Below are 22,297 nucleotides of genomic sequence, written 5' to 3'. Positions count from 1 at the left end.
AATATTTCTCAATAATGCATGAAATAAATATACAGTTAGAATAATCGTGCAATATTGCTGAATGCACTTTTAGAGACCTGATATCACTTGATAGTTGCTTAAAAATCATGTAAATTATATAGAAATAAAGTATTTTAGTCATACATATACTTATTACATCTAAATGTAAGATTTATTAATGACTTAGGGCCAGGTTACAAGTGGAAAGCGATATTTGTTCAGCACCTGGGTAGCTTTTGCTGATTGGTGGCTAAATTTAGACAAAGAAACAGGATAAAGATACAGTGATACTAGCAACATTATTTTGAATACTGTTTAGACATTGGGGCTCCTCTAAATGATATAGAAGGAGGAACATGTGAGATCAATACTTGTAAAGAAGAGGCATTTTAAAAGGTAAAATTCTAGATTTATATCCCTTTGTATATTTAACAATACATAAATAAAGACATAAGCATAGAAAATAGTGGAAGACAGATATTTAGTTGTATGAGACAAAGGTGACATCAAAGGTGACACCAAAACATGTTGAAAGGAGGAAAAAGAGGGTATGCAGCTTAGTGATTAGTTGCTTTAGGGAAAGGGAATTGATATTAGGTATTTTTTTTATTTTTTTTTAAAAGTAGAGGGATGGATGGAAAGATGTGTATGTAGGTTTTGTTGCTTCAAATGGCCTTAAAAAGTCTACAAATAAGATGGAGACCCCCAATATGGATAGCATCTATGAAAACATGGCTTGCTCAAATGGCAGAGTGAGCTGGGTTAATTGATCTATAAGCTAGACAGGAATCAAAAAGCTGCAAAATATAATGATTTGGGTCACAGATGCTGCAAGGAGATTCAGATCCCCTGAAGAGCACAATCTAGATCATCGGAAACCATGTGGAATTGTAGCATTTTTTGGTGTCTGGAGCCCATCCTTCCTGCATGTGAATTATAACTGTCTAGGTACTAGGATCCCCTGGAATCATAGGAGAGAAGATCTGGTGGAGGAAGGAAACGAATGAGAGCAAAAAAAAAATATTTCTAGAAGGCAAGGGTACCAAGATTGTGTGGCCACAAAGAAGTTATTAGGAGAAGGGAAATCAGATTCCTGTGCATATCCAAAATCATTCTGGATCATTGAGAATGGGGGACATTTTTTCTTCTGTTTGACAAACATTTGTACTTTGCATCTCCTAAACGGGTTAAAAAACAAATTAAATTTATGTGTAATCAGATCTGGTGCTTTGTGAAAGGAGAATGCCATCTAGATAAATGATAGCATAGATTCCCCTGAGCCTTAACCAATACGTGACTGGTTTGAGCAGCTTTTTGAAAATCCAGGGGGCCAAAGAGAGGCTTAAAGACAGGGCATTGTTCCAATAAAGATTAAGATATTTCTTAAGAGTTGGATGAATAGGAAATTTGGACAAACTAGATCCCTTAAAGGGACAGTCAACACCAGAATTGTTGTTGTTTTAAAAGATAGATAATCCCTTTATTACCCATTCCCTAGTTTTGCATAACCAACACAGTTGCATAACCAATACACGTTTTACCTCTGTGATTACCTTGTATCTAAGCCTCTGCAGACTGCCCCCTCATTTCAGTTCTTTTGACAGACTTGCATTTTAGCCAATCAGTGCTCACTCATCTGTAAATTCACAGGCATGAGGTCAATGTTATCTATATGAAACACATGAACTAACGCCCTCTAGTGGTGAAAAACTGTCAAAATGCATTTAGATTAGAGGCGGCCTTCAAGGTTTAAAAAAATTGCATATGAACCTCCTAGGTTTAGCTTTCAACTAAGAATACCAAGAGAACAAAGCAAAATTAGTGATAAAAGAAATTTGGAAAGTTGTTTAAAATTACATGCCCTATTTGAATCGTGAAATATTTTTTTGGACTTGACTGTCCCTTTAACAGGTGAATGACTTCCATCTTGAAATCATGGTAGGCAAGAAACTGTCTTGATTTGAGATAAATATTGTTGGGGAGAGGAATATATATATAAAAAATAACTTATTCCGCAATATGTTGTGTAGGGAACCAAACAGAAGGTTTCAGAATAATATTTTTTTCTTGAGAAGAATACGCCAGGAAAAGGGTCTGGATATGTCAGCAATATTGTCAGGAAAAAAAGGAATAACATGTTAACCTGTCACCCAACTATAGTATATAATATATACTGTCTATTAAACTATGCAAGGACCTTCATTCCATATTAACATGACTACAGGTTTGCAGAGCTATAATGAAGATGTAAAAGGATTTATCAACAAAATCCTTATACGATTAAATGGTGAATTTTGTGGAAAAATCATTAGATAAATATTTCTCAGATAATTGAAAATAACCAGAAAAATATCTATAAAAAAAAGTGGGAAAACTGAACCAAACCAATTTGATAAATTAGAGTTCCGTGAGTGACACTGGTTTTGCAGCCAAGAAAGACTAAAGACATACAACCATACAACAAGGATAAAGGAGCATAAACCTCTAAATATATATCTATCACTCATTTGAAAAACTCTTCCATAAAGAGTTTCTTTATTAATTAAATAAACCCATAAAAGGACAAGGTTTTGATTAGATGATCTTAATCATGACCTAACATACACAGTCAAAACACACATTTTTATAACCCCTTTTGTTGGCACCATTACCTAGTCCCTTATCCACCTATTAACCCATTCTATTCACAATTGGTTAATAATATTTACTACATTCTTAACATCTTGACATCTACTGTTCTCATGCTGTTATACACCCCCTCACTCATAGGACCTGATGATCAAAAACTTGCCGGCATGGGGAGAAATCACACAAAATCTTTGGGGGCTTTGTTGAGCATTATATTGCAATGTATGTGTCTCTCCTTCACATCCAGGACCCTATATAGCTAGTTAAACAGCTTTCAGGATAAAAGTTGTCTTTATAAATTTATTTGAGGGACTTCACAGAACTGACAAGAAGTCTTAAATTATCATTGGGCCCATAGTAACATAGTAGATGAGTGTGAAAGAGGACAGACGTCCTTTGAGTTCAACCTATAATCCCACCTGATAAACAATTAAAAAAAGCTGCCAATTGATCTTACAATTAGAACGCCAACCCATTTAACACAAACAATCATATCTCTGAATTCTGTTTGTATCACTATTGTGTGGCTGTCAGAGAGGAGATATTGAGTACATACCTCCCATGTCCAATGTTAGGTTAGGATTGCAATATTTTTTGCATACAGTATAGGTTTAAGGCAAGGGGAAGGATCATGACTTGGGTCTGGTATAACACTGTAGCAGTCAGAGGGGACTTAAAACAATGCATTATAGCTCTCTACGGCATCCTAGTGGGTAATGGGAGTGTCTTCTATAACTGCTTCATAGGAGATATTGCTGCAGCTCTCAGTATTGAGCTCTCTCTTACTCAATATAAACTAAATCATTGATGTTAGTATTGAACTAGCTCTTTCTGAATGTGCCCAAAGTGTCACTATCTCTTCTTCATACATCACTGTTAGTACTGACTCATCTATTTCTTACTGATGAGATATGGCTTCAGTATTATCTCTCACTCAATATGATCAAAGTTATCACTCTAAGTGCTCTGATATCTCTTTCTCTGTGCTGTAAAACTACTCTAATAACTGAGCTATCTTACACTGATTGTGTGTTCAGATATCACTGACTCTCATACTAATTTATACACTTTCCTTCCCTCTGTGTGAGCTTGGTGGAAAGGACAAATGTAACGCCATATGATCATGTGACTATCACTTACCTGAAGAGATTGATGCAAGACGAAAAATGTCAGAGAAACGAAAGGTGACTGGTTCATACGGTGACGCTTCATAAAATTCTTCACCTAGAATATATAGATGGGCTTTAGTCTTGCAGAGCGTATATATATGCAGATACTGTACCAAGAATGAAACCCTCTGAAACTCTAGTAGTCCAGTTGTGGACATTTATCTGCTTCATGCACCTAACCAAACCAATCTAATACTAACCTAACAATCCTATCCATGTTATTGTTTATTGCTACAAGTCTTTTATCCAATATAGGGCCAGATTACGTGGTGCGCTATTGTTAGCATGGGTTACGATAACCAATATTACGCCCGTGATAACTTGTGCACATATTACAAGTTGAAAGTAAACGAGTTTGAGCGCAAAATAAATTAGAGCAATGGGTTTGCACGAGTGAAGACCTCGTGTAAAGTGTAAGAGATAAAAAAATAAAAGGGCAAACAATCATATATACACTAGCTGATAAAAATTATTCGTATAAATATTAATAAAAATGTATTTAAGAGTTAAGAGGTACATAGGCGACAATTTATCAATGTCTGTCCGACATGATACGCTGTAGCGTATCATGTCTGACAGACATCGCTGAATGCCGACAACATACGCTGTCGGCATTTAACATTGCACAAGCAGATCACCAGAACTGCTTGTGCAATGCCGCCCCCTGCAGATTCGCGGCCAATCGGTCGCTAGCAGGGGATGTCAATCAGCCCGATCGTATAGGATTGGGCGGATTGCAGACCGCAGCCTCAGAGGCGGTGGACCAGGTATGGAACAGCGGTCATAAGACTGCTGCTTCATAACTGCTGTTTCCGGCGACCCTAAAGGCTCGCGCAGAAACAGGGGCATCAAGTTCCATTCAGAGCTTGATAATTCGGCCCCATAGTGTGATTATTCATTCAACCAAAAAGGATTTGGGGAAGGGTCCCTCTGGAATTTACTTGGGCATGCAATACATATATTTTGTTTAAAAAAAATGATAGTTTGGTATTTCTTTATATAGAATATATGTGTAAGTTGCTTTTGATAAATACATTTTTTTGCTTTTGATAAATACTTTTTTTATTTTTTTTGCTCTTGATAAATACATTTTAAACAATTAAATTAAAAGGCCAGTATGGCCCTATGTGCAAAACAAAGGAGTGCACTTCTCACCATCAGATAGGCCAGCATGAATACTCCAGTAGACTTGCAGACAGTGTAGCTCCCTCTTCATGCCCCTTCGACAACGACAAAGATAGAGGGCACTTTCCTGCAGCACTTCCATGACATTCTGACACTCAGGGCTTGAAAGCAGAGCATTGCGATCTCTCCCTGCCAGGCACTGGCGCAGTGTGCGGTAACGGGAGCTGCATATGGGGTCTGCCGAGCACAGCTCATTAGCTTGGATACAGTCTGTGTGCTGAGGCCATGATACAAGAAGCGAATCAGGCGAATCAGAGACAGAGAGGGCTAAATGAGCTGAAGAAGGAAAAGGAGATAAGATAAATGTTCTGCACTACAGATTACTCTATATTGATTACAAAACAAGTTGAGATGTGTAATCTCTACCCGGTGAATTAAATAGTATAGAAATCAATTATATTTTGTCAGCTCTTAATTGGAGGGCCCATACATCCTTATGCATTAAAGGGCCATAATACCCAAATGTTTAAACACTTGAAAGTGATACAGCATAGCTGTAAAAAGCTGATTAGAAAATATCACTTGAACATCTCTATGTAAAAAAGAAAGATATTTTACCTCAAAAGTTCCTTAGTAGCCACCTCCCATTGTAAAGGATTTCTAAGCAGCATTTTAGTGTGTTTGTCCTGGGACATCTGAAGGGACTAGCATCGTGCACTCTCATATTATTTCACCAATCAGGTAAAGGAAGCTTACTATGAAATCTCATGAGAGTTAAGTCAAATCTCATGAGATCACAGTAAGAGTTCATGACCTCAGCACTGCTGATGCTGATTGGCTGCTGTTCATTTCTTAATTTTTTTTAATTTGTTTACCTGCAGCTGGGAGCAGCTGAGTATAACTTTTTACACAGAACTTACTCTGCTGAGCTGAGGAAATTGTGAGGTAAAATATCTTCCTTTTTTACATAGAGATGCTCAGGTGATATTTTCCTGTCAGCTTTTTACAGTTATACTGCATCAGTTTCAAGTGATTTAGCATATGAGTATTATGTCCCTTTAATGTGTCTCAAAATGCTTATTTACATTTGCAACTACTACAAAGAAACTTGCAGTCATGCCAAATATACTTTAACATTATAAATAAATGAAAATACTATTATTAAATGAATACCTATGTGGATTCCAGAATAAAAAGTGTTAGTAATGGAAAGTTATCATCAACAGAAGGAGCCAAAAGCGCAAAGAAAATGTCAAGTAAAATATTTAAAGGGACATTAAACACTAAATAAACGCTAGATGGAATGATGCATTCAAAGAAAACATTAGTCTGTGAATAACCTGTAGATGTATTTTTTTAATGTTCCATTAGTTGTTTAAATAGTAACAAAATAAGTGTAATGTTTTAGTGTCTATAAAACAATGGAAGCGGCCATGCTGTAACTTAGATTATCTTTTCTGCTGTGGCCAATCAGGGACAGTTATAAATAGGTTACTAAAGTGTGCAACCAATGGCTGTGTGGAATGTAGCAGTGTTCTGCACTTCCATTTCTAACTGGTACTGAAAAGTGCACAATTTCTGAATGGAATTACAGGAAAGGGGGAATAATGAAAGTATATTTTTTATGTATACAATTTATCATTTACTATTACCATCTTAAAGTGTTTAATTTCCCTTAAACACTGTGACAGCTTTATCTCCCAATATCCCTTATAATCAATTCATTGACTTTTTACCTTCTCATTCCCCACTCCTCAGTCGCGCTGTCGCGCTATCCCTCACAGATATGGCTATTGCTGTAAATTCACTAAGGGGACTGAATTCAATTTAAAAGTTTGCTAATCCAGCATTTATAGAAACTGCTTCATCAGTTACCTAGGGACAAAGGGGAGTGCAGTATCAGGAAAGAGAGGGCAGTATCAGCATCAGATACAGAAGAAAGATCAGCACTGTGCAGGTGAATGAATACATTGCTGGAGACATTTGCATTAGATGAGGGGAAAACTATGTCACTTGAGGGGGATGGAGCTTAAAGGAACACTGTATGCAAAATGTGTCTGCCTTATGAAAGAACAGTGCCTGACCATGTTGATAAACAGCAATGCAAGAGCAATAAGGGGTTTATCGCAGGTGTTTGCGCTTGCTGGGCTTGAGCACAATCGCGATTTACGCTAGAATGATTACTGCGACTTCAGAGCACTGGCTAACTGTTTCACAAAATATAAAAGTTGCACAAAACATATCAAAAATACATTACAAAGTATAGTTACACTCATAATAACACCACCTACTAAAATTATTAAAAACAATATTGCACACAAAAGTTATAAGGGCTCAAAGAAAAGGCAGACAAAGGGCTCTAAAGATGTATATGTATGTATATTTATATATGTATACATACGTATTTATATCTGTATATATGTATTTACAGACATATATACACATATAAATACATATGTACACATATATAGACATATATATAAGTGCATTGGAGCCCTTTGCAGTTAAGTAGAGGAAAACATGGAAAATCATATTTATGCAATATTCATATTTAATAAAGGTTTTAACTATGTAATTACTGTAAATATTTGCCATTCCAATGTTCTGCACATAGCAGAATATGTTCTATGTATTTCTAAATACATATTCCAATATATATATATATATATATATATATATATATATAAATCTGTATATATCTATACCGATATATAATCATATATATAAATATATATATATATATATATATAATACAAAAAAAATCATATATATGTAGAAATATTAATTTATGAATAAATAGAACATATTTTGTTATGTGAAGAATTTTGGAATGTGAAATATTCATATTTTTATGTTGGGTTAGCGGCGAGCATGGATGAGTATATGCAATCGGGTTTGCGTGCAAATGGGGTCTTAAGTTTTTCCCCTACTTTTTTTGCTCCATTGACTTATATAGGGGAATACGAGCACGTGATAGTCTAACTTCGTCTTTTTGCACTTGTGGGGTTAGAATGTGAGCGAAAACAGTTTACTTTCAATAATAATAATCTGGACCTAAATAAATGTCATGCACCCTCTTTTAATCATGGGTGCTGCCATTTTGTAACCTAGGTTACACTACAGATATCTGAAGGAAAGTAGCTGCACATGTGCAAACAGGTCAGCATTGGAATGCAGTGAAAACATAGATTTCAACATGGCGGCACCATAACTAGAGGGAGTCTTGGAATAACCTCAGTACTATGTAATTGCAACTGTAGTGCACTTCCTACTACTGTTGATGGGCTGATAAGTACTTCATGTTAAAGCACATTGGCTGATAGATGCTTCATGTTACCACTTGTTGGGTGATAGGTATTTCCTGCTAATATTAATTGAGTATTAATATGAAGTACCTACAAGACAATGAGCATTAATAGAAAGTACACAACTGATCATGGTATATTAGTTTCAATTTACAGGGACATTAAACTGCTGAGTACAACTACAGTAAAGTGGAGGATTCAAGGGGGGGGGGGGGCAACAGGCCGACTGCTCCCCCTGACAGTAGATCCAGAGAGACTACTGTCACAGTGCTCCGCAATGGTATTTACTTTGTAAGCACCGTGTCTACCTCCTCCTAGAGGCTAAAGATTAATCTCTTTTTTTCACTGTGCAGTTTTTAAATGAACAACCTGGCATACAAATAAAAAGAGTCTATTTTTATAGATAATTATATTTTTAAACACATTCCCTTCATTTATCATGTGTTTTACCCTTTAAAAAGTGTTTTATTACACTTGCACTCCTGGAACACCCCCATACTGCTCCAGATGAAATTGTGGACAGTGATTGAAGCATATACAAGTATGCCTGCTTCTCAGTTGCTCACCTCACCAGCTGCAACCTCATCTTTGGAACTGGCGCACAACTTTGACCATGTATTTAACACATTTTTATGAGATCATACACACAGAGAGACAGCTATGTTGTCTAGCCATACTTCTTAGTTCTTACTACTTTCACAATAATAAAATCATATAACATGAATGTAGTCCATGCGCCATTGCTGGCATAAAAAAATGCATCGTTAGTATTACACAAAGTGTATCTCAAAGCATGTATTTTAAAAAATCATTTAAAGGACGAGTAAATACAGTAGATTTGTATAATCAACAAATGCATGATAAAAAGATCAAATGAGTAGTAGATTTTTAATGAGAAATTTCAAAATTATGTCCACTCCCCCTGTACAATGTGACAGCCATCAGCCAATCACAAATGCATATACGCATATTCTGTGAATTCTTGCACATGCTCAGTAGGAGCTGGTGACTCAAAAAGTGTAAATATAAAAAGACTGTGCACATTTTGTTAATGGAAGTAAATTGGAAAGTTGTTTAAAATTGCATCCTCTATCTGAATCATGAAACTTTAATTTTGACTTGAGTGTCCCTTTAAGAAGAGGAGGATTCAATACAAGTAGGATTGAAGAGAAAATACAATTGTCAAAGCAGATAAAGGGAAAGGGAGCACATAATACATATGGAGGTTGCTAAAGGGATTTTGAACTCAAAATGTAATTTCTATGCTCCGTTATTTTTGCCTTAGGCAAACAATCATTCATCATCAAGTATTAAAAGTTGATAGTTAAAACACATTTTAACCAATGCATTTTCAATGCACCCAACACTAAATAGTGTGCGCTATACTTTTAATTGGAAGCAGAAGTAGCTGTTTAGTGCTGCATATGTGCACAATCTGAAATACTGCTTTTGTAAAATAGGTATTAACGATTATTCAGCAAGATTACAAGTGTTGCGGAACGGCTATACCGCTAAAAAATTGGCCATTGCGCGCGGAATATGCAGGTCTCCTGAATTACAAGTTGCGGCGGTACAGCTATACTACCGCTAGCATTTTAGCCTTTACGCAACTCTCCATTCCCCACTCGAAAAATGGCTTGTGAGTGCGGGATTTTCATTGTGCCGTATTACAGGTTGTGCTGTCCGGCTATAACTCTAGCGTTATAACTTATACCGCCGAGATCCATTCCGCTATCTGAGACCAAAAATGTTTCACAAAACACATCACAAAAATGTTACAAAGCACACTAACACCCATAAACTACCTATTAACCCCTAAACCGCCATCCCCAGCATTGCAAATACTATATTAAACTTATTAACCCCTAATCTGCCGCCCACCCACATAGCCAACACTAAATAAACCTATTAACTGCAAAAACTATGAAAAACTATTAACCCCTAAACCGCCGGCCCCCCACATCGCTATTACTATAAAAAAACCTATTAACCCCTAAACTGCCAGCCCCCCACATCACAAAACACTAAATTAAACTATTAACCCCTAAACCTAACACCCCCTAATTTTAAATTAAACTTACAATATAACTACCTTTAAATAAATAAAAACTTACCTGTGAAATAATCAAAACCTAAGTTTAAACTATAAATTAACCTAACATAATTTTTTTTTTTTTAAAAAACTAAACTAAAAAAAAAAAAAAGATTGCAATATTAAAAAACACTACGAAAAAAAATTAAAACAACCTAACATTACTAAAACAAACACTACAATTACAAAAATTAAAAATAATCTAACATTGCAAAAAAAAAAACACTAACATTACGAGAAAATAAAAAAAATCTAAGATTACAAAAAATAATAAACAAAATTATTCCAAATAATAAAAATGAAACCTAATCTAATAGCTCTATAAAAACAAAAAAGCCACCCCAAAATAAAAACAATAAACTACCAATAGCCCATAAAAGGTCCTTTTGTAGGGCATTGCCCTAAGTTAAACAGCTCTTTTACCTACAAAAATTACAAAATTATAAAGTCCCCCCTAAAAGTAAACCACCAACCAACCAACCGTCCTAAATAAAAAATACTAAGTCTAAAAAAATCCTAAGCTACCCATTGCCCCTAAAGAGGCATTTGTATGGACATTGCCCTTAAAGGGGCAATTAGCTCTTTTGTGACCATTAAAATAAAAAATGCCCTAATCTAAAAACAAAAAACACCAAAAAAAACAAAAAGCTAACACTAAGCCCAGAAAATATCGTGGCCGGACTTTTAGCCGACGGACACTTGGCCGACGGACACTTGGCCGACGGACATTTGGCCGAAACACAAGTGGCTGTCAGATAACAGTCCGGCCACGAGATAGATAGATTTGATAGATAGATAGATAGATACATAGATTAGATAGATAGATCAATAGATGCACTAGATACATTTGATAGATACGATAACAGAATTTATGCTTACCTGATAAATTACTTTCTCCAACGGTGTGTCCGGTCCACGGCGTCATCCTTACTTGTGGGAATATCTCTTCCCCAACAGGAAATGGCAAAGAGTCCCAGCAAAGCTGGCCATATAGTCCCTCCTAGGCTCCGCCCACCCCAGTCATTCGACCGACGGACAGGAGGAAAAAATAGGAGAAACTATAGGGTGTCGTGGTGACTGTAGTTAGAGAAAATAATTCATCGGACCTGATTAAAAAACCAGGGCGAGCCGTGGACCGGACACACCGTTGGAGAAAGTAATTTATCAGGTAAGCATAAATTCTGTTTTCTCCAACATTGGTGTGTCCGGTCCACGGCGTCATCCTTACTTGTGGGAACCAATACCAAAGCTTTAGGACACGGATGAAGGGAGGGAGCAAATCAGGTTACCTAAACGGAAGGCACCACGGCTTGCAAAACCTTTCTCCCAAAAATAGCCTCCGAAGAAGCAAAAGTATCAAATTTGTAAAATTTGGCAAAAGTGTGCAGTGAAGACCAAGTCGCTGCCTTACATATCTGATCAACAGAAGCCTCGTTCTTGAAGGCCCATGTGGAAGCTACAGCCCTAGTGGAGTGAGCTGTGATTCTTTCAGGAGGCTGCCGTCCGGCAGTCTCATAAGCCAATCAGATGATGCTTTTAAGCCAAAAGGAAAGAGAGGTAGAAGTTGCTTTTTGACCTCTCCTTTTACCAGAATAGACGACAAACACAGAAGAAGTTTGTCTGAACTCTTTTGTAGTTTCTAAGTAGAATTTTAGAGCACGGACTACATCTAAATTGTGTAGCAAACGTTCCTTCTTTGAAACTGGATTCGGACACAAAGAAGGTACAACTATCTCCTGATTAATATTTTTTTGGAAACAACCTTTGGTAGAAAACCAGGCTTAGTACGCAAAACAACCTTATCTGAATGGAACACCAGATAGGGTGGAGTACACTGTAGAGCAGATAACTCAGAAACTCTTCTAGCAGAAGAAATAGCAACCAAAAACAAAACTTTCCAAGATAACAACTTAATATCTATGGAATGTAAAGGTTCAAACGGAACCCCTTGAAGAACTGAAAGAACTAGATTTAAACTCCAGGGAGGAGTCAAAGGTCTGTAAACAGGCTTGATCCTAACCAAAGCCTGAACAAATGCTTGAACATCTGGCACAACTGCCAGTCGTTTGTGTAGTAGGACAGATAAAGCAGAAATCTGTCCCTTTAGAGAACTCGCAGATAATCCTTTATCCAAACCTTCTTGTAGAAAGGAAAGAATCCTAGGAATCTTTATCTTATCCCATGGGAATCCCTTGGATTCACACCAGCAGATATATCTTTTCCATATTTTATGGTAAATCTTTCTAGTTACCGGTTTTCTGGCTTGAACCAGAGTATCTATCACGGAATCTGAAAACCCACGCTTTGATAGAATCAAGCGTTCAATCTCCAAGCCGTCAGCTGGAGGGAGACCAGATTTGGATGTTCGAATGGACCCTGAACAAGAAGGTCCTGTCTCAAAGGTAGCTTCCATGGTGGAACCGATGACATATTCACCAGGTCTGCATACCAAGTCCTGCGTGGCCACGCAGGAGCTATCAATATCACCGAGGCCCTCTCCTGTTTGATCCTGGCTACCAGCCTGGGAATGAGAGGAAACGGTGGAAACACATAAGCTAGGTTGAAGGTCCAAGGCGCTACTAGTGCATCCACTAGAGTCGCCTTGGGATCCCTGGATCTGGACCCGTAGCAAGGAACCTTGAAGTTCTGACGAGACGCCATCAGATCCATATCTGGAATGCCCCATAGTTGCGTCAACTGGGCAAAGATCTCCGGGTGGAGTTCCCACTCCCCCGGATGGAATGTCTGACGACTCAAATAATCCGCTTCCCAGTTTTCCACACCTGGAATGTGGATCGCAGATAGGTGGCAGGAGTGATTCTCCGCCCATTGTATTATTTTGGTCACTTCTTTCATCGCCAGGGAACTCCTTGTTCCCCCCTGATGATTGATATACGCAACAGTCGTCATGTTGTCTGATTGGAATCTTATGAATCTGGCCTTTGCTAGCTGAGGCCAAGCCCTGAGAGCATTGAATATCGCTCTTAGTTCCAGAATGTTTATCGGGAGAAGACTCTTCCCGAGACCATAGTCCCTGAGCTTTCAGGGATTCCCAGACCGCGCCCCAGCCCACTAGGCTGGCGTCGGTCGTGACGATGACCCACTCTGGACTGCGGAAGCTCATTCCCTGGGATAGGTGATCCTGGGTTAGCCACCAACGTAGTGAGTCTCTGGTCTTCTGATCTACTTGAATCACTGGAGACAAGTCTGTATAGTCCCCATTCCACTGTTTCAGCATGCACAGTTGTAATGGTCTTAGATGAATTCGCGCAAAAGGAACTATGTCCATTGCTGCAACCATCAATCCTACTACTTCCATGCACTGAGCTACGGAAGGACGAGGAATAGAATGAAGAACTTGACAAGCGTTTAGAAGTTTTGACTTTCTGACTTCTGTCAAGAAAATCCTCATTTCTAAGGAATCTATTATTATTCCCAAGAAGGGAACTCTTGTCGACGGAGACAGGGAACTTTTTTCTATGTTCACCTTCCATCCGTGAGATCTGAGAAAGGCCAGAACGATGTCTGAGTGAGCCTTTGCCTTTGAAAGAGACGACGCTTGTACTAGAATGTCGTCCAAGTACGGTACTACTACAATGCCCCTTGGTCTTAGAACCGCTAGAAGGGATCCGAGTACCTTTGTGAAAATCCTTGGAGCAGTGGCTAACCCGAATGGGAGGGCCACAAACTGGTAATGTTTGTCCAGAAAGGCGAACCTTAGGAACTGATGATGTTCTTTGTGGACAGGGATATGTAGATACGCATCCTTTAGATCCACGGTAGTCATAAATTGACCTTCCTGAATTGTGGGTAGAATCGTTCGAATGGTTTCCATCTTGAACGATGGAACTCTGAGAAATTTGTTTAGGATCTTTAAATCCAGGATTGGTCTGAAAGTTCCCTCTTTTTTGGGAACTACAAACAGATTTGAGTAAAATCCCATTCCTTGTTCCGCCGTTGGAACTGGGTGTATCACTCCCATCTTTAACAGGTCTTCTACACAATGTAAGAATGCCTGTCTCTTTATTTGGTTTGAGGATAAGTGAGACATGTGGAACCTTCCCCTTGGGGGTAGTTCCTTGAATTCCAGAAGATAACCCTGAGAAACTATTTCTAGCATCCAGGGATCCTGAACATCTCTTGACCAAGCCTGAGCAAAGAGAGAGAGTCTGCCCCCCACTAGATCCGGTCCCTTTTAGGGGATATTAGGCAATTTTGTCTTGGATGATACATCCGCTGACCAAGACTTTAGCCAAAGCGCTCTGCGCGCCACAATTGCAAACCCTGAATTTTTCGCCGCTAATCTAGCTATTTGCAAAGCGGCATCTAAAATAAAAGAGTTAGCCAACTTAACTGCGTGAACTCTGTCCATAACCTCCTCATATGGAGTCTCTCTACTGAGCGACTTTTCTAGTTCCTCGAACCAGAACCACGCTGCTGTAGTGACAGGAACAATGCACGAAATGGGTTGAAGAAGGTAACCTTGCTGTACAAAAATCTTTTTAAGCAAACCCTCCAATTTTTTTATCCATAGGATCTTTGAAAGCACAATTATCCTCGATAGGAATAGTAGTGCGCTTGTTTAGAGTAGAAACTGCCCCCTCGACCTTAGGGACTGTCTGCCATAAGTCCTTTCTGGGGTCGACCATAGGAAATAATTTCTTAAATATAGGAGGGGGAACAAAAGGTATGCCGGGCTTCTCCCATTCCTTATTCACTATGTCCGCCACCCGCTTGGGTATAGGAAAAGCGTCGGGGTGCACCGGAACCTCTAGGAACTTGTCCATCTTGCATAATTTTTCTGGAATTACCAGGTTGTCACAATCATCCAGAGTAGATAACACCTCCTTAAGCAGTGCGCGGAGATGTTCTAATTTAAATTTAAATGTCACAACATCAGGTTCAGCCTGTTGGGAAATTTTTCCTGAATCTGAAATTTCCCCATCTGACAAAACCTCCCTCATGGCCCCTTCAGATTGGTGTGAGGGTATGACAGAACAATTATCATCAGCGCCCTCCTGCTCTTCAGTGTTTAAAACAGAGCAATCGCGCTTTCTCTGATATTCCGGCATTTTGGATAAAATATTGGCTATGGAGTTATCCATTACAGCCGTCAATTGTTGCATGGTAATAAGCATTGGCGCGCTAGAAGTACTAGGGGCCTCCTGCGTGGGCAAAACTGGTGTAGACACAGAAGGAGATGATGTAGAACCATGTCTACTCCCTTCATCTGATGAATCATCTTGGGCAACCTCATTATCTGTGACAGTACTGTCCTTACTTTGTTTGGACGCTTTGGCACAATTATCACATAATTTAGAAGGGGGAGACACATTGACTTTCATACATATAGAACATAGCTTATCTGAAGGCACAGACATGTTAAACAGGCTTAAACTTGTCAGTAAAACACAAAAACCGTTTTAAAACAAAACCGTTACTGTCTCTTTAAATTTTAAACAGAGCACACTTTATTACTGAATATGTGAAAAAATATGAAGGAATTGTTCAAAATTTACCAAAATTTCACCACAGTGTCTTAAAGCATTAAAAGTATTGCACACCAATTTTCAGAGCTTTAACCCTTAAAATAACGAAACCGGAGCCGGTTACAGTTTTAACCCCTCTACAGTCCCAGCTACAGCCTTTGCTGCGACTCTACCAAGCCCAGAGGGGAATACGATACCAAATGACGCCTTCTAGGAACTTTTCCAACTATTTTCAGGTCCTCACACATGCATCTGCATGTCTTGCTCTCAAAAACAACTGCGCAGTAATGGCGCGAAAATGAGGCTCAGCCTACAACTGGGAAGGCCCTTCCTGACTGGAAAAGGTGTCTAACATAGTGCCTGACGTTAAAAAACGTTCCCCAAGTTTATAAGTGTGAAATACCAGCATAAACATGTATAAAATGCCCAAATAAAGCAATAGATTTTGCCCATAAAAGTGTCTACCAGTTTTATAGCCCATATTAAGCCCTTTATTCTGCTTGAGACTAAGAAAATGGCTTACCGGTCCCCATGAGGGGAAATTACAGCCTTCCAGCATTACACAGTCTTGTTAGAAATATGGCTAGTCATACCTTAAGCAGAAAGGTCTGCTAACTGTTTCCCCCAACTGAAGTTACTTCATCTCAACAGTCCTATGTGGAAACAGCAAAGGATTTTAGTTACTGTCTGCTAAAATCATCTTCCTCTCACAAACAGAATCTTCATCTTTTTCTGTTTCAGAGTAAATAGTACATACCAGCACTATTTTAAAATAACAAACTCTTGATAGTAGAATAAAAAACTACAACTAAACACCACATACTCTTAACCATCTCCGTGGAGATGTTGCCTGTGCAACGGCAAAGAGAATGACTGGGGCTGGCGGAGCCTAGGAGGGACTATATGGCCAGCTTTGCTGGGACTCTTTGCCATTTCCTGTTGGGGAAGAGATATTCCCACAAGTAAGGATGACGCCGTGGACCGGACATACCAATGTTGGAGAAAGATAGATAGATTTGATAGATAAATAGATTTGATAGATAGATAATTTCCCAGACAGAGAATTACAAAACGTGCGGCCTGGGATCCATGGTAAGGTTCCCAGAGGCAGTTGCGGCGCCCGAGGCTCTGATTAGAACAGAGCACTCTGGAACGTATCTGCCCTCGGCCGAAATCGGAACATTCTTTAGCTTTCTGTCTGTCAGCCAAATGTCCGTCTGCCAAATGTCCTTCTGCCAAATGTCCTTCTGCATTTTGTCAGAGCACCAGAAAATATACTCACCGTTCCTGAAGTCCGGAAGGCCAGGCGGAGCAAAGTCTTCATCAAGACGGCGAAGATCTTTTTCCACCATCTTGTATCTTCTTCCCGGAGTGGTCTTCAGCAATGCGAGCTTCCTGAGTGCTGGTCCTCATCTGGAGCGCTGGTCCTCTTCAGTGGCCGCGGTCTTCAGCGACGTGGATCCTCTTCATGTGATCGTCCGTCACACACTAAAACTTGAATGCAAGGTAACCCTTTTATATTGGGGCACCATTACATTCCTATTGGCTGAAATATTCAAATCGGCCAATAGGATGAGAGCTGCTTAAATCCTATTGGCTGTTCAAATCAGCCAATAGGATTTAAGCAGCTCTCATCCTATTGGCTGAAGTGTAATAAATTATGGCTGCACTTCTGTTCTTAGAGGACAATAAATATAAAACAAAACAACTATATTAAAATCTGTAACGTGATGTTTCAGGGACAGACTCCCCTTCCTTTTGTCTGAGGAAGGGGAGTGTGTCCCCAAAATGTCACTCCTGTTACATTAAACTTCAATTGTTAAAAAGACCAGAGAGTTCCTCTCTATGTCCTATGTATTAAATTGTTGGCACCCTGGCAGTTGACTACTATTGAGGTGAGAGTACTCTCTTCTTGACTTTATATATATATATATATATATATATATATATATATATATATATATATATATATATAAATATATCAGTGTTCTCCCCAGGACACAAAGTATTACCTCATAAACAGCAAAAAACCCACATTGCTATATACCTAATTTCCCTATTAACCCCTAAACCGAAAAACACCCACATCGCAATAAACCTAATTAACTTATTAACCCTTTAAGCTGCAAAAAAACAAAATGCAAATAACTATCTAAATAACTAAGTACCCTAACCTAACACCCCATTAAATAAACCCAAATTACCTAAACTAATACATTCTAAAGTTACAAAAAATAAAAAATAAATAAGTTTACAAAAAATAAAAAAAGGCTAACACTACAGAAAATAAAAAAAATCAAATTACCAAATTTAACAAAATTAAACCTAATCCCTATGAGAATAAAAACACCCCCTTCTCTAAGAATAAACTACCAGTAGCCCTTAAAAGGGCTTTTTTGCAGGGCATTGCCCCAAGATAATCAGCTCTTTTACAAAAAATATACAAAGTCCCACCTAACATTAAACCCCCCCCACCCCCCAAAATAAAAGAACCTAACACTAAAGAAACCTAAACTACCCATTGCCCTGAAAAGGGCATTTGTTTGGGCATTGCCCTTAAAAGGGCATTTAGATCTTTTACTGCCCATCCCTAATCTAAATAAAACAAACCCCCCAAAAAAACCTTAAAAAATTCTAAATCTAACCCCCAGGTTGGTACTCACGATTCCTGAAGTCCTGTTCCCTGGCAGTGAAGTCTTCTTCCAAGCGCACCCACTTCTTCTTCCAGGCATATCCTGTGCGGAGCTGAAGACTGAAGACCGCGGAGCTGAAGACCGGCGACCCTGTAAATGAAGACCGGCGACCGCGGAGCCATGGAGCGTGGAGGATCCTCTTCGTACGGTCTCTGCCGTACACTGAATAGTAAATTCGAGGTACGCGATTAAAAATGGCGTCCCTTGAATTCCTATTGGCTGATTGGATTCTTCCAATTCAAATCAGCCAATAGGATGAAAGCTACTCAAATCCTATTGGCTGTTTAAATTAGCCAATAGGATGAGAGCAAGTGAATTTCTATTGGCTGATTTGAATAGCCAATAAAATTTCACTTGCTCTCATCCTATTGGCTGATTTGAACAGCCAATAGGATTTGAGTAGCTCTCATCCAATTGGATGATTTGAATTGGAAGAATCAAATCAGCCAATAGGAATTCAAGGGACGCCATCTTAATCACGTACCTTGAATTCCCTATTCAGTGTATGGCGGAGATCGTACAAAGAGGATCCTCCACGCTCCATGGCTCCGCGGTCGCCGGTCTGCAGTTCCAAGGTCGCCGGTCTTCAGTTTTGCGGTCTTCAGTCTTCAGCACCGATCCGCACAGGATGTTCCTGGAAGAAGAAGAGGTTGCGCTTGGAGGAAGACTTCACCGCCTGGAACAGGACCTTCTCCGCCAGACTTCAGGAACCGTGAGTACCAACCTGGGGGTTAGATTTAGTATTTCTTTTTAATGATACGATGAGTCCACGTATCATCTTAATTACTATTGGGAATATCACTCCTGCCCTGCAGGAGGCAGCAAAGAGCACCACCGAAAAGCTGTTAAATATCACCTCGCTTCCCTCCCAAACCAGTCATTCTCTTTGCCTACGTTAGAGCTAGGAAGCGGTAAAGTTTAGGTGTTAGCAAATGATTCTTCAATCAAGAGTTTATTATTTTAAAAGTAGTACAAGATTGTGCTGCTTTGTCCTGGGGTGTAGCCGTAGTCCATATCAGTCTCTTCAGTAGAGCAATGGTGGCTTTAGAGCAATCGGAACTTGTGGGACATAATTCTCACTGCACCTCCCATACAGTTATGCTTCCCTATTCCTGGAAGTCTGAGTAAGATGACTCAGTCTTTATCTATCATTCCACAGGTCCATAGGAGGGAGAGGACCTCTTAAACCTGATATGCTACCTTGCTGACTGGCAGATTTATAAGGTAAGTGCTGCTGAGTGACTTTATTTTTTCTGGGACTGAAGAAAAGGACTCAGAAAAAGGTTGGGCACTTTTATTTCCTATGGAAGAAAAGATGACATTTATTTTTTTCCAGGATCTATATAATATTCCTAATGTATTATAAAGGGAGCTGCATTTGCAGGTACTGGGGATCAAGGAGTTCAGGCTCAATTGGTGATACTTTGTTAGTTTTTATCACAGAGTTTTTTTTTCCACTTAAAATGTTGGCTAACATGTTAGTAGGAACACATCCACGATGGGCGGGACTTGTGTGGCGGTAGTATTATGTGCTGCACACATACTTCTCTCTATTACGATAACAGAATGAGAGAAAATCTAATCTTGCCGTTTTTGTTAATGAAACGGATGTATGGGGACATTCTCAACAGCTTCAGTCGGAATTGCTATACTTCGGTTCCGGTTTCCATAACACTATTATTTTAATAGCTAAAGTGTTAAAGCTGCTTGATGCATGTTAAATCTGTTTTTCAGACAGTAACGTTAGTAAAGCGTGTCTCAGTTCAAATAATAAAACTGTTCCGTTTTTTGTTGGCACAAGAAATAAAGCAGTTTCTTTTTAACAATTAAAGAAACAGTAACGTTATTTATTTTTTCTGTATAAGATTTAGAAAAATGTTTTCTATTTGTCTGTCATACATTTCAGATATCTGTTTTTGTTTGCACAAGAAATAAAGCAGTTTCTTTTTAAGATTTAAAGAAACAGTACGTTAATTTTTCCGTATAAGATTTTAGAAAAATGTTTTCTACTTGTCTGTCATAGTTTACAGATATCTGTTTTTGTTTGCACAAGAAATAAAGCAGTTTCTTTTTAACATTTTTAGAAACAGTAACGTTATTTTTTCTGTATAAGATTTTAGAAATGTTTTTCTATTTGTCTGTCATAGTTTACAGATATCTGTTATCCTTTGGTTATACAGTCCGCCAGTCATTTTCTTTCCCTCAGGTTTTTGAGAGAACCCAACATTTCTAGGTTTTGAGCCAGTATTGTTAATTGAAAATTGTTAAAAAATGACGCAGTTTTTTCTCCTCAATTGTCTCAAAACTTTTTTATTAATACAGTGCCATGCCTTTCCTCCCAATTCTCTGGCTACAGAGAGAGCGTTAGTGTGTAGGGTTTCTGTCCTGACTATATCTATACCGAACTTCCCTCTCATAAGCTTGAAGAGGAGGATATTTCGGTATCACCTGAGGATAAGATTTCATATTCAGTCAGTGTAATTCCTTCCTCTGATGCTGAAGTTGTATCCTTCAGATTTAGCTAGAGCTCCTCCGTTTACTACTTAAGGAGGTTTTAGCTACCCTGGACGACTCTGATACTACGGTCATAGTCAATCCAAAACAAGTTCTGTAGCGTGTCCTCTATGGCAGAAGTTTTTTCTTATACCAGTGAATATTACTAAGGAATGAGAGAGAGAGTATTTTTTTTCTCATTCCCTATAGTTATAAGAGGTTCCTCACTATCAAGGAATATTGGTAGACGGTACCCAAAGGGCAATTTCCATGATAGCCAAGAAAGCTACTATTCCCATAGAGAATAGTTGTTCCTTTCAGGATTCTATGGATAAGAGGTTAGAGGGGTCGCTCAGGGGTTACAATGACCTCCTGAGGTTGTATTGCTACTATCATTAGTGTTGCAGCATTCTGGATGCGTTGTCTGATTCTATTCGGACAGACATTCCCCTCGGAAACTATTCCAGGATAAGGGCCCTTAAGTTGGCTATCTCTTTTATTACAGAGCTTCCCTTCAGGTTATTAAACTGCGAGTTAAGATTTCAGGCTTTGCCATATTGGTCTGCAGAGCCTTATGGTTAAAATATTGATCTGCAGATGTGCCATCTAAGTCCAGACTTTTGCTGATTCCTTACTGACCTTACAGGAGGACTTTTTCTTCCTCAGAATAAGAGAAATAAACAAAAAGGGACGTCAGAGTAATTTTCGTTCCTTTAGAGATTTCAAAGGAAATCCTTCCTCTTCCTCCTCCAAGCAGGAGCAGTCCAAGTTTTACTGGAGGCCCGACCAGTCTTGGGAAAGGTGAGAGCAATCCGAGAAGCCTAATATTAAGTCAAGGGCTTGGGTTCGAGATGTTCTAGATCCATGGTCATTGTGTCCCAAGTATACAAACTAGAGTTCCAGACCTTTTTCTTCCAGGGACAGGGTTTTGCCTTCATGATTCTCTGTAGACTAAACAAGAGGAGAGGTATTCTTACACTGTTCGGAACCTCTCCAACCTGGGAGTGATAGTTCCTGTTCCGATGCAGGAAAGGGGTCTGGGATTTTATTCCAATCTGTTCATGGTGCCTTAAAAAGATGGATCCTTCAGACCAATTTTAGATCTCAAGAGTCTAAACAAATTCCTCAGAGTACCGTCCTTCAAGATGCAAACTATCCGTTCCATTCTTCCTTTGGTCCAAGAGGGTCAATCTATGACAACCGTGATTTGAAAGGACGCGTACCTGCATGTTCCCATTTACAGGGATCATCACAAGTTTCTAAGGTTTGCCTCTCTAGACAAACACTTCCAATTCGTAACAGC

At 38.9% G+C, this 22,297-nt stretch overlaps 1 protein-coding gene across 1 annotated transcript in view; it reads right to left on the bottom strand.

Annotated features, from left to right (window-relative positions):
- The window catches only part of GFRA2 (GDNF family receptor alpha 2), a 106,878-nt gene that overhangs the window by 23,282 nt on the left and 61,299 nt on the right, over window positions 1–22,297 (bottom strand). The window contains exons 2-3 of the mRNA XM_053717937.1: window positions 4,953–5,258; window positions 3,769–3,852 (exon numbers count right to left, since the gene is read on the bottom strand). Coding sequence (XP_053573912.1) covers window positions 3,769–3,852; window positions 4,953–5,258 — 390 coding nt within the window. The remainder of the gene's footprint in view (window positions 1–3,768; window positions 3,853–4,952; window positions 5,259–22,297) is intronic.

Source organism: Bombina bombina, chromosome 6 (assembly GCF_027579735.1).
Source record: "Bombina bombina isolate aBomBom1 chromosome 6, aBomBom1.pri, whole genome shotgun sequence".
NCBI classification, from domain to species: Eukaryota; Metazoa; Chordata; class Amphibia; order Anura; family Bombinatoridae; genus Bombina; species Bombina bombina.
The sequence above is the reverse complement of the archived record's forward strand: the minus strand, read 5'-3'. Positions and strand labels throughout refer to the sequence as shown.